The 17,698-nt window shown below is 39.4% G+C and overlaps 1 protein-coding gene across 8 annotated transcripts in view; it reads left to right on the forward strand.

Annotated features, from left to right (window-relative positions):
• The window catches only part of lrfn5a (leucine rich repeat and fibronectin type III domain containing 5a), a 123,763-nt gene that overhangs the window by 84,976 nt on the left and 21,089 nt on the right, over positions 1-17,698 (forward strand). For all 8 annotated transcript variants that reach the window (XM_044167015.1, XM_044167021.1, XM_044167014.1 and 5 more), the window contains 6 exons: positions 11,060-11,283; positions 13,122-13,250; positions 13,404-13,584; positions 14,184-14,339; positions 15,087-15,346; positions 16,949-17,416. In XM_044167015.1, coding sequence (XP_044022950.1) covers positions 11,087-11,283; positions 13,122-13,250; positions 13,404-13,584; positions 14,184-14,339; positions 15,087-15,346; positions 16,949-17,416 — 1,391 coding nt within the window. In that variant the 5' untranslated portion in view covers positions 11,060-11,086. The remainder of the gene's footprint in view (positions 1-11,059; positions 11,284-13,121; positions 13,251-13,403; positions 13,585-14,183; positions 14,340-15,086; positions 15,347-16,948; positions 17,417-17,698) is intronic.

Consider the following 17,698-nt stretch of genomic DNA (forward strand, 5'->3'; position numbering starts at 1 on the left):
GATCTGCTGCAGCTGCAGAAAACACTGATCATTATAGGTTAACTAAGCTGTGTACTATTAGTTAATTTTACCACTGGAGTGTTTCAGCGGTCTGTGTTTTTAGCGGCAGACAGCAACGGACATGTTCCTTTGACAGTACAGACAACTGCTTTCACAAAACACACTGAGGCTGTGTGGTGTGTGTGTGTGACAGTTCAGACTTTCTGATTTCAAAATTCAGCAGGAGTTCTTCCAGTTCCTACTGGCTTTAAGTTCTTTAACTTGAGCCAACGCAGGATGACCTCACAATGTGTTGCTCAAGTTAAAACCTTTTCAATTCAAGGTGACCCTCCAGCCTTTAACAGGAAAAGCAGCTATCAAAAAATGAATGGATGAAACTGGAGTGGAACTGTTTTTGCTACAACTTATGTCTTTCCATTCAGCTTATATAGATTCACACCACCTCTATGTTTGGCTTCACTTCTATCTGAAAGCACCTTTAGGCTCTTAGTCTGCAGTTACTTCTTGTTTGTGTGTTGCTGAGAGCACAGAGTGTGTGTTTTAAGCAAATGTTACATGGCAAAATCCAAAACAGCTTTTAATCAAAAGAGTGCTCCATTTCAAAAGGGATTCAGTCTCATACTATACTGTAGCAAAGGCTAGACCTGCGACGAATGCTTCTTTTATACAACTGTTTTTTGCCACCATCCAAAACACATATGCTGATGTTTATCAGGTATATTGTTTGCCATGTTCACCATTTTAATATTTTCTAATTAGCACTAAACACAAAGTACAGCTGAGGATGATGGAAATGTCATTAGTGTTGCAGGTATTTGGGGGAAAGTATTGGACAAATTAAAAGTTTGACCTGATGATGGTGCCAAATGAAAAGTCAGGGGATCACCAAAGTCATTACAATTCAGCCAGAGGGGGACACAACTATCTGTACCAAATCCCATGGCAATCCATCCAATAGTTATGAAGACACTTAATTCTAAACCAAAATGTCAACCTGCTGGTTGCACTAAAGGAAAAGTCAGGGGATCACCAAAGTCATTAAGATTCATGGCAAGGCAAAAAAGTATTTTGCATTAGTTATTACCCTGCACTCTATGACATGCACTCTTCTGTCTGTATTGAAGTATAGCTCACATGGTGTAATGCAGCTGAACTAGCTTCATGCTCTAGATTTAATCCTGGGCCAATGATGTACGGACTGCTTTACATTCTAAAAGATAGGTTATGTATTTTAATGGCTACAACAATCCTTGATCCCTCATAAAACAATGAGCTGAGAAACCATTTCACAAAACACACTCTTCACCCTCGTATGCATGTTGAGGGTTAGCAATAGTAATGTTATGGCATAGAAAATGTCTTGTGAACACGATATCATCTGAACACCCCGGCGTGTTTTGAAAAATAGCAGTGATGTAATGGTTCGGAGGCAGTGTTGTAGACCAGATATTACAGAGCACCACCATTATTCAGGCACTTAAAGTACCACGGCGCTCACCCCCAAGATCTACTATTACACATCTTCCTCTCTCTTTTTCTTTTTTCTTTCACTGTTTGTGTGTGTTTGAGTATTGGATCTAAAAATCAATTCTCAAGTGGTGCACGCGTGTCTTGATATACATGTGACGTGTACTTCTGTGTGTGTGTGTGTGTGTGTGTGTACATCAAACATGCATTTGCATTTGTGTGTAGGGTTTTAAGCATGTGTTTGTGTGTCCATCTGTGTGTTCTCTCATTCCACCGCTATCAGACTGACCTTGGCGGTGATCTTCTCATATTCCCGGCAGCTCGTGTACTCCTATACATCATCCAGCTGGCTGTATCCGCCTTTGATTGGTTTGAGTTCATCCATTAAGTCCACTTCAGTCATGAAGGGGATAGTGATGGAGGGGAGGTTAAAGAAGGAATTCTTAGCCTTGAAAACATGCATGTGCAAAATGACTCACATGTCAATATGAGCAAAGTGAATGGATTGGAAATGACTGTTTGCTACACCCCTCCCCTGAACGGCTAGTGTCCACTATAGGTTAGCAACTGTTATGGCAGGTACGTCAAGCTTTGGAGTTGTCCACATGTTGAAGCAGTGTGGATGGAGCTGTAGTGTGTAATGTGAGTGATACTCTTTCCAAAACCAAAAACACAAGAGCAGAAGTGTAAGGAATGGATAGATATGTGGCTTGCAACTGTGCGAAGACTGTGGTTTTGTGTTTATTTTAATGTCGTAGTGTTAAACGCATGTTTCTCTAGTCACAACAGTCAAGCAACATGACAATAAATCCGCTCCTCGTCCTCTGGGTCGTCTGGTTCAGTAACACCGAGCAACAACAGTGTGAGCAGACTTCCAATACACCTGGAGCAACCTAATGGACCTTAAGCCAGACGCCAACATTCTTTCGTGCATTCTACAGAACACACGAGCACCCAGACAAAGGAAGGAGAAGAAAAGTGGATTAAGAGGAGGGATACGGAACAGACTGAATAAAAGAGGTAGTAGGCTCCCACTGCCCGCACTGACGCTTTCCAATGTGCGATCCATAACAAGATGAGCGAATTACGATGCCGACTACAGACGCGCTAGCCTCTTTTGCTTGACAGAGATGTGGTTAACAGACAGGCTGTAACAGAAGAGGTGGATATTAACCTGAATGGTTTCACAATCATAGGAGCCAACAGAGACCCTGTGAAAACACAGAAGAAAATTGGTGGAGGGCTTTGTATGGCTGTAAACACAACACATGGGCAACTAATTTCACTATACGTGAAACTTTCAGCACTAAGTACTTTGAATTAATGACGTTGTCTTTTAGACCATATTATATCCCACGTGAATTTGGCCAGACTACTGTTGTTTTAATACCACTGTTATTATTGTTTTTGTTTTGTGAATGTGGTTGTAGGAATCTCTTATTTTGAATCATTTTCCAGAGCTTCTGCTCGTGTATGTGTGTGTCTGTATGAAGCATGTGCACACACAAAATGTATCTGGCTTATATTTTGAATGCAAAACACCCATGCAGATGTGAGTGGGGTCTTTGTGTGGTTGGGATTCATTTTACTTGTTTGCCTGGGTGTGTGTGTTTGTGTGCTGATATAGGGACGTTCGGGTTGTCTTGAGCGTGCCTGTGTGTGTGATAAGTGTGTGTTTGGCCTTGCTCTGTGCAGCAGTCTCAAAGTGCACTAATTGAATCAAGAGTAATTGTGATGTATTTAGGCAGCTGCTGACCCCTGTTGTTCAAGTGGGTAAAGCCATTAGCTTAAGCATAAGGTTTACTCCAGTGGACACACAGAAAAACAAAGCCAGAGAGTGGAAGTGATAGAACAGGAAGGCAGCGGGTTAGTTAAGAGGCCTGGGCATTGGTGTTTTTTTGTTATGCATTAGATGCTGGTACAAACAACCAAGGTACATGCTTGAAGGCACAGAAGACCATATAAACTTAATTCATTCGAAAAAATGAAAAACAGGAGCTAAAAGGTTTTCCAGCAGCCACAACTGCAGTCTCCTCCATGCTTTGAATTAAAATCTGTGCAGTGTACAAAACATTGGGACTAAATGTTGTCCCATTTTGCGCGTAAGCTTTGTCTAAGTGGTTGTCTCAAATCTGTCCTTAATGTGTGCTGTATTTCAAGTGCATCTTCTGTCAATATTGAGGTGCATTAATGAGTGAAATCAACAAGGGATTTTAAAAATGTTTTGCTTAATACTGTCCCAAATGCATTGTACTTTAACATGTAAAAAATAAACACACACAAACAAACTCAATGTACAATTTAATGGAGCAGTGTGTAGGATTTAGTGGCATCTAGCAGTGAAATTGCAGATTGCAACCATTTGAATGCCGCTTGCATCACCCTCCCCTTCCATAGCGTGTAGGAGAAACTACGGTGGCTGCGAAACTCACAAAAAACACAAACAGCCCAATCTAGAGCCAGTGTTTGGTTTGTCCGTTCTGAGCTACTGTAGAAACACGGCGGTGCAACATAGCGACCTCCGTGGAAGGGGACCCGCTCCCTCTGTAGATATAAATGGCTTATTCTAAGGTAACAAAAACACAGTTCTTATTTTCAGGTGATTATACACTAATGAAAACATACTTAGAAATATTATATTCCATTTCTGCCAATAACTCCTCCTAAATGTTACACGCTGGTTCTTTTAAGGCTCCTCGGAAATCATTTGAAATTTTTAAATTACACACATTATGGATGTAAATTACCTCTGTCAGGAAACACATTTACTTATCTGTTGTCTCATGTCAGTTTGTGTATAAACAACCTTTCAATCAGAGGTTTAAAGTTAACAGTTGAACCACAAGGTCCACTTAGTAGCTTTTCTGGAGCTTTCAATCATATCACATAAGCCTAGTTGGCATGTAGTTGTAGGTGTACTTAAAGTACTCAATAACAAAGAACACTTACAATCCATGACAACTACAACTCCATCTGTCGATGAAGATCGTGAGCTGTGATCAGGAGATGTTATGTGCTTTTTTTCATGCTGAAGCAATGTGCAGATGTGTATGATAAATAAAATGAGAGGCACATGCACATGTATCCATACATGTATCTGCAACAATACATATACAATCAATAATCATATGTACTGTAACATCAAAGTCGGATACATTATCTTAATATTTGCATGTTATATCCCATAATAGGTGATTGAAATACAACAGAGCAAAAGCTCCATGTCAAATGAAATGACTGAGATATGCATTAGATTAATCTCATATTACTATATTCTGCTGCGGCCAGCAGGAATCTGACAAATGAAGGAAAATCTGCATAAGCTTCTGTATTTGCACCACCATCCTAATATCTGCACAGCGATCTAAAAAAATGCCGTCAGAGAGAAAGACTGTTATGAAATCTAGTCTCTGTAATGATTTTCGATGTCACTTAAATCGTTTGAGGTTGTAAGTCTGTGTGGATGTTGGAGCTGTTTGAAAAGTAGTATGTTGCAGTAAACAAACGTCGCTCTTCTCAACAAGGGCCCGGCGCTCTGAGACTGTTGGAGAACACTTCAACATATGAAGTGTTTTTCTAACTCAGACATGACTAATCTATTTTAACTACACAAGCACCATAGTAAACTACCTGACACTCCTCAATAAAGAGCCCTGCAAGCGGCTGGATGACACTTTAGGATGACAGAGTAGTTTCCTACTTCTAATGCCACATTCACATCCTGTGGTAATGATGATGGCTACAAGCGTTTGACTTAAAAATACAGTTTGCCTAAATACCCACAGAAAAGGTACTGCTTAGCTCTTAGTTATAAATATTAACAGGACATACTTCCTCTCTGTTGTCACCTAGTTGACACCTCAACATTAAATTTTCCCCTTCTTCCCTCTTCAATAGCTTTAAGGTTGAAAAACCATCTTATTTACGCATTTCCACAACATTCAGCCTGAGAGCTTTTGTATCTGTGGAAACTTTGGGTTCTCCACCAGACGTCTAACTGAACTTCTGTGGGTTTGAACAAAGTCTGGTGGCACAGCACAAGTTTGTAATGACATGACCCACCGGCAGGCTGCTGCTTGTTAACCAGTTCCTGTTTTAAAAAAACTAACACTTAGCTTTGCTTAGCTGCAGTTTATTACAGGTTTAGCTAAACCAGATCTTGCATGGGGATAAAACACAGCTGTGTACTAAGTTGGACTTGATTGCTGTGTTGAAACAAGTCAAAGTGCAGCTGAAACGCAGCTAAAGTGCAGCTAAACCTGATGTATGATGAACTCCCTGTATAAGGTCTACCTCACAGGTGATTCAGGGGGACGCCATACAATAGCGCTGTTCGTACACTCGGAAAATGGTCATACCAAATGGTTTTAGCTTTCTGATTGGCCAGTTCAGCTGACCATATTACTAACTGCTAAGGAAAGAATTTATAAATACCATGAAACAGCATTTTATCATTTATATATTTGCAGTTGTAGTTGTGATTACCACTAAAGTAATATTTTTTGATCAGTCAAAAACAAATGTAAATGATATATTGTACAACATTTTGTCTCTACAATAAAAACTCTGTCTCCTTACAGTCTACTCCAGTATCAATAAACTGTAAAAAAAAAAAAAAATAAATAACAATAATAATATTAGTACATGAAAATGAAAATTGGAAATCGGTCATACAATACATATATGATTTATTTATTTTATTTTTTTAATATATAGACCTTTTCGCAAATAATCAGTAACCCTCTTTCTGGAGTCAAAAAGGAACTGAGGCACATTGGACATCTTTTCAGTGTAATTACATAATTACATTGGTTTGACAATTATGATTGTGCTGCCTTCATAAAAGTATACATAGAAATTCATGAAATTATCTTAGCTGGAGAAATCGGCCCTTTTACTGAAGTTTATGACGTTAAACCTCAGATACAATGACCTTGTGCTTAATTCTGCAATGTATGGTTGTCTATAAAACGCATGACCTCAAATGTATCGCTGGCTAATCGGAAGTGTAAAAAAGCTGATCAGGAGCAACAAAATCTACAGAAATCTTCAATAATGGCTTCTTGGCAGCTTCAAAAGAGCTTGAATGTGTGAATACTTCCAAGCCGACACCTTTAACTGCCAAGCCGTTCCGCTGGTTATCTCTGTGAGATTTGAATGCAGCCTAAGATCAGTTTGAGTAAATGGAGCATGTGGAGAATCCATTGGAGCTGTCCGTGTAGCCAGTTGTTCATCAGGGAGCAAGCCAGGGCTGAAGCTGGCTTTCTGGAAGACCTTCAGGGAACTGGGGTGTCAGTGTGGAAGGCTTTCAGAGAAGTGGATAAAGCAGGCTGCACACGTGTGAAACGGAATCGTATTTTACACACCACTACAAACAGAGCTTAATTTGCCTTCCTTAGCCATAATCCTTTTGGTTAATTCACCATTCCATTTGATCCCAGTGGCCCTGCATGTCACCAGCTACACCGAGTCGGTATCTTCTGTGCGTGTTTATAGAGAGGAGTTTGTGTGTAACTGAGCTCAATTCTGCTGTAATCTTTTTTTCTCTATGTGTAATTTACATTTGGCCCATGCGTTCCTATGTTGTATATGGTCACGTATTAAGTGTGACTGCGCGATGCCGGCATCATCTATCCTACCTCGTCTCTTCTCGCTAAATGAAATTCGTCCCTCTCCCCCTTTTCCTTTCACAGCTCAGCACTCATTTTAATTAGCTCGCTCTCTGATCTCTCTTTCTCCCTCTCCCTCTCTGATAATTCTCCCTAGTTTCCTTTCCATTTTTCTGTCTCTCTCACTCATTCGCTCTCATTACAGTCATTTCTCAGTGTAATTATTGAGCTGATATCTGCTTTCGTGTCACAAGGGTCACAAGCTCTCTCTCTCTCTCTCTCTGTAGCGCCAGTGCATATGAGTCATCCGGCGCTCTATTTAGCTGCTGCTCTGTCTTTCTGCTCTTCTTTCTCTGCACTCAAATAGAGAGGGAAAGAAAACCAGGGATTGCATGACCTCCGACATCGCAGCAGATTTCAGCCCAGTAATTACACTGAGAAATGGAAAAGATCTAGAGAGAGAGGACCGCACAACTAGACTAGAGAAAAGTGAATGGCTTTTTAGTCCTGCATAGTGATTTGATATAATATGAATATGTATATCAACCTGCAGTAGAGTTTTATCACACCGACTCCATTCAGATAGCAACAGGAAAAGTGTCAATTACTGAAACGGATACTAAATTGATCTCCAAGCACTCCTCTATGATTGTCCTTCTAGCAGTCATTGTAATGTCCTACGTTGCAAAGACGAGTCTTCTGACACACATCACAACACTAAAGCATGACAGCTACTGTATTTGTCAGGGTTTTTTTGGTGCGCAGTTTCAGGGCCAGCATTAAAGGATAAGAATGGTGATATTCTATATTTCTCTTATTGTAAACCAATCCCATGAAAAGACCAAAGCTAACAATACATTTATTCTGCGTATTGCCTGTGTATTCAAAGCCTAATATAGTTTATTCCTCTGTGCCATAGATCTACCGTTTTGTCCCAGATCTATTAAAAACACATCAATGATTGACACTGTTGCAGCTTCTTCTTTACAATTAACGTTTCGAGTCGATCCCACATAGAATGTCCTGCTGCCATAAAAACTCATTTGCAAATGTGTATTAATCGGTGGCTGTAAGACCCCATACACACCATGCATTAACATGCAATCTGTGTCAGGATATCCTACCTATATAAGGAAAAACATTAATGCAAAGTGCAAATGTGATTGGAATGCAAGCTGAGCATTGTGATCTGATCTCAGCCAGGTGTAAATGCAATCCATACAGCGTGACCACATTCTTAAGGAAAAAAAAATCCACCCTGCAGGTTGAAACATCTGCCGCTCCCTGCCTCTACCTTCTCCAGCCCGGCTGCAAAAGCTACAAGTAGAAGCAGTAGCTACCAAGTCTTCTTCCACAAAAAGCGATTTAAAAATGAATGATGCTTTCACTGACTTGGGTGGCACCCACGTTTGGTGACATATCCTCCAGCCCCGCATAAATAAATAATTTGTATATTGAGATCCGATCACAATGCGGGCAGAATTGAGATAACAAGAATGCTTATAAATACCAGGTGTAAATGCAAAGGCGTGTGAAATGGATGTCATTATGAAGATAATGTATCCAGATTCAGATGTTAATACGAAATGCCAAATGCACTTTACTTAGATGTTTGAGTATTTCCATCAAAATTGAACACGACAAACAGCCTACCATGCTTTATACCCCAAATGTTTTTGTCTATCTTTATCAAGCTGGTATCTCAGGTTGCTTCTGGTTTCGTTATAAATGATTCATCGAATAGCTATCAGACTTGTAAATCAAAAATACAAAGTAATTTAAACAACATTCCAATCATATCTTTCTCAAAATAGTTTTTACGGGATACATTTATTTGTAACTGTGGTCATACTATAGTGAAACTATATATTTGTGAGCCAATTTTAGTAGGAACACTGACAGTCTATGTCTGGGAAGTGCAGTGAAGAAACGCCACAGTAATGAATTCACACCACAGATGGATTGAACAAAGTAAGCATTTTGATTTTAACACCTTAACTGTGTGCTTCTTAGTGAGGAGAGCTCTCTGATGAGATCTGTTACTTTCCAAAAGCCATTCGTTAGTGCGGCAATCAACACTACTGAATCAGTTCATTACATGAACAACAGATAAACATGTACACATTAATTAGAATAATCTGCTTTAAGTGATACAGTATGTTTTGTTTTGTGCTTTGCAAATATTGTATTCTCCTCTATCATTCATCATCTTTTTTTCTTTTTCTTGTTGAAGTGCCTCCAAACGCTGCTGCATTTTCATGCTCATTTCTCGCCCACTGATTGTCTCCTTCTCTGCTCGTATGATCACGTCACGAATAATCTGATTGTTTGGAAGTCAGTCTAATGACAAGTACAACTTTCTAATACGATAGCGTTTATAAGTTACAACTAATGGCTTTCTAACGGTTAATAAATAACTTACTTTATTTATAGATCAGTTTTAAGCCATTAATAAGAAGGTTAGGTTGTGGCAAAGTGTTTAACCTTTCTATTTGAAAATAATACAGTTGTAAAAATTGGTGATCTATTAATAAAGGGTTTCTCCCTTTCAAGCCATCAAATCCACAGTTATAAATAAAAAAAGTCATAAATGAAGGGTTTGTTTTTTACAATAATGCATCTTACTGATGAATTAAGACAAAGCAGCTGTCATGCAGGAGGAGGATCAACACCAGCAAAAGGGATTGTTCATGACTCAGCAACCGAAAGTGGTTCTCATTAATGGCTTATAACTGATTTATGAAGTATTAATACATTATTTATTACCATTTATATGCCATTAGTTGCAACTTATTTTTCTCTTTAGTATCTTACTGAAAAATGTTATATACTACTCTTTACTGACAAAATTAGCCAATGAGTTTTCACGCAAATCTTTTCGTCACTTTTCTTTTGATATGATAAAGCGTGAGAAAGGTTCACTGAGGCAAAACTTCAACTACTAGTTCACCCTCACCCAGCCTGTGCTGGGTTTGTGTATTAATGTGTATATGTGCATGTGGGTGAGTGTGTGTGTGTGTGTGTGTGTGTGTGTGTGTGTGTGTGTGTGTGTGTTTGCACTGTGATCCCTTTAATCCTGATTCTCCCATGTCCTTCAAACCCCAATCAAGGTTCTCATTAATGAGCATTTTCTCCCTCCCTGCCTCGCCCTGCTCTGTCTCTCTCTCTAAACCTTCCCTAATTAACAAGCACTGCTGCCTACTAATGATGACTGAATGTGTGTGTGTGTGCATGCATACATGTACACGCATAGCAAAACTGCTGAGCAATAAATGACTCTAATAAACATCTCCTCTGGTTTAGCTATGCCTAAAAGTTGGTGGTGATTCAACTCAGGGGCCTTTGGGTTCATCTAGTCATGTCTGGTCATTAAGATTTTTAACTTCATTAGGATCCGATCCACTCCAGTTGCCGATTTTACTATATGTCCAGGAGTTATTCATTGGTGCACAAATACATTCTGATGCATACTAACACAGTACATTGACAACAGGCCCTTTTAGAGTGCAAGGCACCCTTCTCCATACTGCACTTATCACTTACCATATATCTTATACAATATATACACTCAACTTTCAATATAGCTCTCTGCATTCAGAGTGGCATACAGTTTAGTAGATGGAAGTGTGGTGGGTGATAAGTAGTCTATTAGCCCAGCGTAGCATGAGAAAGTTATACTCAGTAGAGTGAACACTGTCGAACAGTGTGCACAGTGTGAAGCACTCAGGGTTCTCCTTGCTCTACATACAGAAGACTTTGCAGAAACACTGGGAGAATATTAAAGACCATGTTAATAAATGGGTGATAATTCCCAATTATTTAATAAATGCCTTTGTCTGTCTTTCCATTTTTTGCTTTTGCTAGTGTTTTATTTCCAGTATGGCTTATACAATATATTCTCAATTCCTATTGAGAAAAAAGAAAAGTCCAGTGTCATTAACGTCTCCATTTCTCTCTCGCTTTGTCTCTGTCTTATTTTTCAGGTGTGTTGTCCAGGTGGGGTGGTAACCATGGAGAGGCTGTTGCTGTGTGTGATGCTGGCAGTTGCCATGGCAGTGCGTGCACAGATCTGCCCGAAGCGCTGCGTATGTCAGATCCTGTCACCCAACCTGGCAACCCTCTGTGCCAAGAAAGGTCTACTGTTTGTACCGCCGAACATTGATAGGCATACAGTGGAGCTACGGCTGGCTGACAACTTTGTCACAAGGTAACAGTCGCATCAATAATACTACTACCAAGAGAACTAGTACTTTATACCACAGATACTGCAGACACTGCTTCTGTTGTTACTGCCTAACTAGCACAACTTCCAGCACAAACTTTGTCACAGTTGCAATGCCTGAAACCACATTCATTTCAAGGAGACCAATGCTTTGACATAGTGGGGGTGCCCAGGTCTGGCAAAAAAGTTGAATCAGGCTCAACTTTTGCCACAATACGTCCAGCAACACACTACACTACAATAGGCTATTGTTGCTGTTAGTGATACTGTTACAATTAAAACATTCTGCTAATTCTACTGCTACCGCTACAGGTGCTGATTCTGCTAATGCCGCTAGCCCTGCTAGTACAATAGCTGCCATGGCGAAAAAACTGCTATTCTGTAGCTTCTAAAAGTACTGCTACTAGTGAAACTGTAAAAGCAGCAAAAGTTGCAACTTTTGCTGTTTGTACATCTACGATTTCTATAAGTGTAGCACGCTAAACTGTAAGTACTAGGATACTTTTACTACTAGCACTAAAACTGCTATTATTGCAACTGTCTGGAATAGTGACTTGTTAGGTGAGTGACCACTGATGTTTCATTTTTAACAATACTCTGTTAATACTTGAAGAAGTACATCTTAATGTGTGAGAATTACTTACCAACTTTTCCTCAAAACTGGAAGCAGAGACACTGATCTATGATGTCATCAGGCAACAAAGCCTGGAGCTTCGCTAGTCGCTGAATTTTTGGACAGAGCGGCATCACCCAGGGTGCTTTTTATGGTGATACGAGCACATTATCCGCTGGAACTAAAATGAAATAGAACTCAATTAGATGTAAAAAAATAAATTAAATAAAATAAATTTAAAAATGCACATTCCTTGGGTCCCCAGAGTAAGTCATAGCAGGTTCATAGTCAATGGAGCAGCTCAAGGCTTTCTCCTGATGGCATTGCAGTTTAGTTTAGAGTCTCGGTTCTCTGGTTTGTAGCCTGTGAGTGAGTGAGTTGTTCACGCTCACAAATATTGAATGAGCTGCACAGGATAAAAGGAATACCATATGTGAATTCAGTTTTTTTTAATGAATTTTGCTTTTAAATATCAAAAGAGTTTGCCCATAAAGATCTCATTCAACATCATTGAAAGACTGACAAATATGCAACATCACCTTTTGAAGGAATACTCTAATATTTAGAAATTCATTTTTATCTGTAGATTGACTCTGACAGCTTCACTTAATCAGAACTCAAAACTGTTGCTTAAAACTAGGGCTGCACTGATATATCGGCTGAACACCAGCATCGGCCGATATTTGCCTTGTTGACAGGTATCAGGCAAATAGGATGACATTCACCGATGGCAGTGGCTGATGTTTATCTCTTGTGCCGCATCAATTTTGCGCTGGCTAAATTTTGTGTTGTTTATTGGTATTTGCTGTATAGCAGGCTAAAAAGGCTTTTAAAGCAGTTATTTTTCAAAAATAGAATCTTTTTCATGTGAAAGAAGGTTATATTAAAGGTTGTTTCATAAATTTGTATGATTGAATTTATGCTCATTCAAAGGTAGTCAAGGGCTGATTGACTTTAAAACAGTTCAGTTATTTTTTATAATGAAGATTTAGTTGTTTCCCTGGCACAAAAGGGGGACTAAATAACAAAAACAAGCAACAACAAAAAAAAACATTGGCATCGGCTGCCAAACTGTTATTTTAAACGGCCCAGAATTTCACAATCGTGCATCCTTACTTAAAACAATAGCAGATCTAGTACTGGAGGACGTATCATAGATGATATATGTCTGTCTCTTGTCTAATTTAACTGGTCCTATCTGTGTCCACAGTGTGAAGAGGAAGGATTTTGCAAACATGACACGGCTGGTGGACCTAACATTATCCAGAAACACCATCTCCTTCATCACACCTCATGCCTTTACCGATCTGGAAAACCTCAGAGCTCTACACCTCAACAGGTATCGATTTGCATACAGCTGTAGACTGATATGTGTTTGTAATATTACGGGTTTTGCATGAAATCCTCTTGATATGTGGTGTAATTTATTTCCAAAGCTACAAAGTACTGTAGATTTCAGTTTCATCAATCTCTCTCGCTGTCTTATCTGCAGTAACCGACTGACGAGGATAGGCAATGATACATTCAGTGGGATGTCGAAGCTTCACCACCTGATTCTGAACAACAACCAGCTGGTGCTGATCCACCAGGGAGCATTCAACGACCTGCTGGCACTGGAAGAATTGGACCTCAGTTACAATAACCTGGACTCTATTCCATGGGAGGCCATCCAGGTCAGGATCTCTTTAAAATGCAGCAGCCTTTCAAAGCTCTTTGGCTGGAGGCCCTCAATCCCATAACGTTTTTTGGTCATTTATTTGAAAATAAAATAGAAAGATCTTAAGGGCTTTTGGATTGAACAGAGGCCATAATGTGGACTATTCATTAAGCTTATATACAGTTGTTATTAATTAAAGATTTTTTCATTTCTAAGCATTTTCAGTGCTGACAGTTACAATTTAACCAGTGCTCTTTACCAGCCAACAAGCAAGTGACTAAGATGACTTAAGTAGTTGGTGCTGTATTAGGTAATTGTGTTTCTGTTTGTGTTAATGATAAATCACATGATGGCTTTGTTGTTTTCAGTTCAACTTTACATTTTCAACATTAACATGATAACACTGGAATTCAACTTCAACATTTCTATCATCACTGTACATCAAAGGCTGAAGTGAGAGATTAAAAGGGCAGTAACAATAACCAGGGTTAAAACTGTTTTTTCTCCATATCCGCACATACTTACTTACTTACTTCTTTCAAATGTCTAAAAAAACAGAAAAAATTGTTATAAAAGGATAATAAAGTTATCTGTTTTTCTCTCTTATTCCTGCAGAAAATGACTAGTCTCCATACGTTGAGTTTAGACCACAACATGTTGGACTTCATTCCAGAGGGAACATTTTCACTGCTACAGAAACTCAACCGGCTGGACGTCACCTCTAATAAACTTCAAAAGCTGCCACCAGACCCACTTTTTCAACGGGCTCAGGTATTCTCAGAGGTTTTATTCCCACCACATTAAGACCCAACGTAAGAAAGAGTCAAATGTTATGAATGTACAGTAGCTGTCCTTTGTATGTAACAACTGAGATATAATGAGTCTTTCACATCCTTTCATGTCTCCTCACAACTCAATTTACAGTGGTATAAGACATATACAAAACTCCAAACTGTATTATTCAAAACATGCTACTGGTCACTTAATTTACACGGCAGAGAATAGAGCAATTACGTGCTGGACTTACAGATGAGATAAATGTGAGGGTTTGGCCCTTAAGAACATCAATTTGCTGTTGAGCCACTATTTGAATGGCAGTAAATAGGGCAACTTCCATTTTAGTGATGATCAAATCATTATAAATCAGTTTTAAACACATTTTAAACTTTTCCTTTCATTTGTGCATATTTCTATTACATTTTGAATCATATTTCATGTTTCCTCGCCATGGTGATTTATACAATCACTCAAGCAAAAAAAAATCTATTTTTCCTTCTCTAACCTGTGGCGTGGTTAGAGGGGGAAAAAATTTTTTTTTTTTTTTTTTTTTACTTCTTTTTATCTGTTAATGGGAAAAGGGGCATGCTACCACACACTCAACTGCCCAGGTGGAAACAGCTCCCAGTGAATATGTTGAATTGAGTGTGAAGCAGGGTTTTCCTGGACAATAACATTTTGCTTGACCAGTAGTAAAGTAAAGTTTAAAAAAAAAATGGAATCATTGTTTCACACTATCAGGTCCTGGCCACGTCCGGGGTCCTGAGCTCCACTTCTTTTGCATTGTCATTCGGTGGGAACCCTCTGCACTGTAACTGTGAGTTACTGTGGCTGCGAAGGCTGAACAGAGAGGACGACCTGGAAACGTGCGCTTCACCCCAACACCTCTCCGGCCGATACTTCTGGTCCATCCCTGAAGAGGAGTTTCTCTGCGAACCTCCACTCATCACCAGATACTCCCATGAGATGAGGGTGCTTGAAGGGCAAAGAGTTGCACTCAGGTATCCATATCTGTTTTGAACTGAGATTATTGAGATTTTTGAGATACATATAAAATAATTTTTAACACATGCAATCAATTAAAATCAAGTTTCCTCATTATCCCATAACCACTCTGCACTCTGCCCCTCTTGACAAACACATAAACTCACAGACATAACACGCTCTATTTTAATTCCTGTAGTTGTGCATTATGTTTACAAGCTGCTCAAGAACACATGAAATGCTGTACTGATCAGTGAAGCACGATACAGGGACATCACGCTAAAATTTTAAGGAGGACGAAACTAATTCAAGACAACAACAGGTCTGAGAGATGATGATTACTTCATTTGCATATATATTGTTCACACACTTCCAATCATGATAGGTGTTATGTTTTCAAATATGGAATTATGATGAAATTGAGAAAAGGGGGGCAAAGGAAATCAATGATATGGTATTATTCTCTTTCTTTTATTGTGTCTTGTCTTCAGCTCCATATACTGTATAAGGTATAAGTAGAAATTATCAGAACTTCAACCCAGCTAATATTTCTCATCTTTTGCAGCATCCATTTGAATGCATTAAACTGCAAAAAAACAGGAACATGTAGTGTTACATGCATACATTTTATTAGCTTCTGGTAAGAACTAATGATAGTTTACCCAGCCTTTATTTTACCACTGCATTACTGGGTACTAGGTAATACCCCTGAAATGCATGTCTTTGTGTTGCTTTCATTTGTCCCTTTTCACTTCCACAATAGCCTAAACTTCACACAATTTGGAGCTCATTTTAGTTAATTGTCACCCATGTTTGGAGAATGTGTACAGTGTGACCCTGCAGGAAAGTCACCTACAAATTGACTATGCTTCCCTTAGCTCTTATTCTAATATTTTTCATAGCAGTTCACTGTAATTACAGAAAATGAGAAGGCTAACAATGACCCCAGTGACACTGTGCTTCATATTTTTGATTGCTTATAACTTTGATGACTTAAAAGTCCTTTATTATTGCACCCATTCGAATTCATGCACCTAGACAAAAGGTCATTCTAAGAAATCCAGTATGAATAGAAGGCAAATTTTTCTTAATTTCCTCAATATTTAACTTACATGCCTCATGGTGCTTTTTGCACAATCCATGTCTTAGTTGTTATAAGGCCTAAAAGTCTGGCATCTCTGCTTCATTGTCCAAAACTACATATAACTGTAATTATTTAATATATATACATAATAATTGAAAAAAATACTCAGAAGTGTAATTTATTTCAACAAAAATGCTATCTCATTATTCCCTAACTGCTTGTCTTCTTCCCTTGTACCTACTTCTTTGCCCCAGTAGGTACTGGTAAGAATTTTTTTGGTACGCAATATGTATGTACAACAAAATTCTACTGTAATTCAAAGGCTGTAATGTAAGAAATATACTACCTTAAATTAATGTGCTCTGTTGACACAGTAGATACTGCTCAGACTCTTTTCCCACCCACCTAAATTCCTGAAGGAAGTGGAAGGAATCCAAAAACCACCATCAAGCAATGCTCTGCTTCTACTGTACAGTTGACCCCATTCTGTCTTGTCTCTAATATGTTCCACTCTACTGGTTCCCTCTCCCTAAAGGTGTAAGGCAAGAGGTGACCCAGAGCCAGCCATCCATTGGATCTCTCCAGAGGGCAAACTGGTGTCTAACTCCTCCAGAACATTGGTCTACACCAATGGGACTCTGGACATCCTCATCAGTACAGTGAAAGACACCGGCTCCTTCACCTGCATCTCCTCCAACCCTGCCGGTGAAGCCCACCAAACAGTAGACCTGGTTATTATAAAACTCCCCCACATCTCCAACAACACCAACAACATCCAGGAGCCCGACCCAGGATCATCAGACATTTCCACGTCGACCCGTGGCGGAGCCAATGGGAGCAACGTGACGGGTGACGTGAAGGGCGGGGTGGATAAAAGGGTGGTGACGGCTGAGGCCACGTCATCAACAGCGCTTATCAAGTTCAACTTCCAGAGGAATATTCCAGGCATTAGGATGTTCCAGATACAGTACAATGGGAGCCAAGATGACTCGCTGGTTTACAGGTAAGACTGACAGAAGCATTGCATCACCATGACGTTCATCACAGTAGAGTCAGACAGTTTACACAATGGAAACGTAAGGAGGGAGCTATGAGGGCACTACAAGGGCACTATAAGGGTACTACAAGAGCTTTACAAGGGCACTATAAGGGTACTACAAGAGCTTTACAAGGGCGCTATAAGGGTACTACAAGGGCTTTACAAGGGCGCTATAAGGGTACTACAAGGGCTTTACAAGGGCGCTATAAGGGTACTACAAGAGCTTTACAAGGGCGCTATAAGGGT

Source organism: Siniperca chuatsi, linkage group LG15, assembly GCF_020085105.1.
Source record: "Siniperca chuatsi isolate FFG_IHB_CAS linkage group LG15, ASM2008510v1, whole genome shotgun sequence".
Lineage (NCBI taxonomy): Eukaryota > Metazoa > Chordata > Actinopteri > Centrarchiformes > Sinipercidae > Siniperca > Siniperca chuatsi.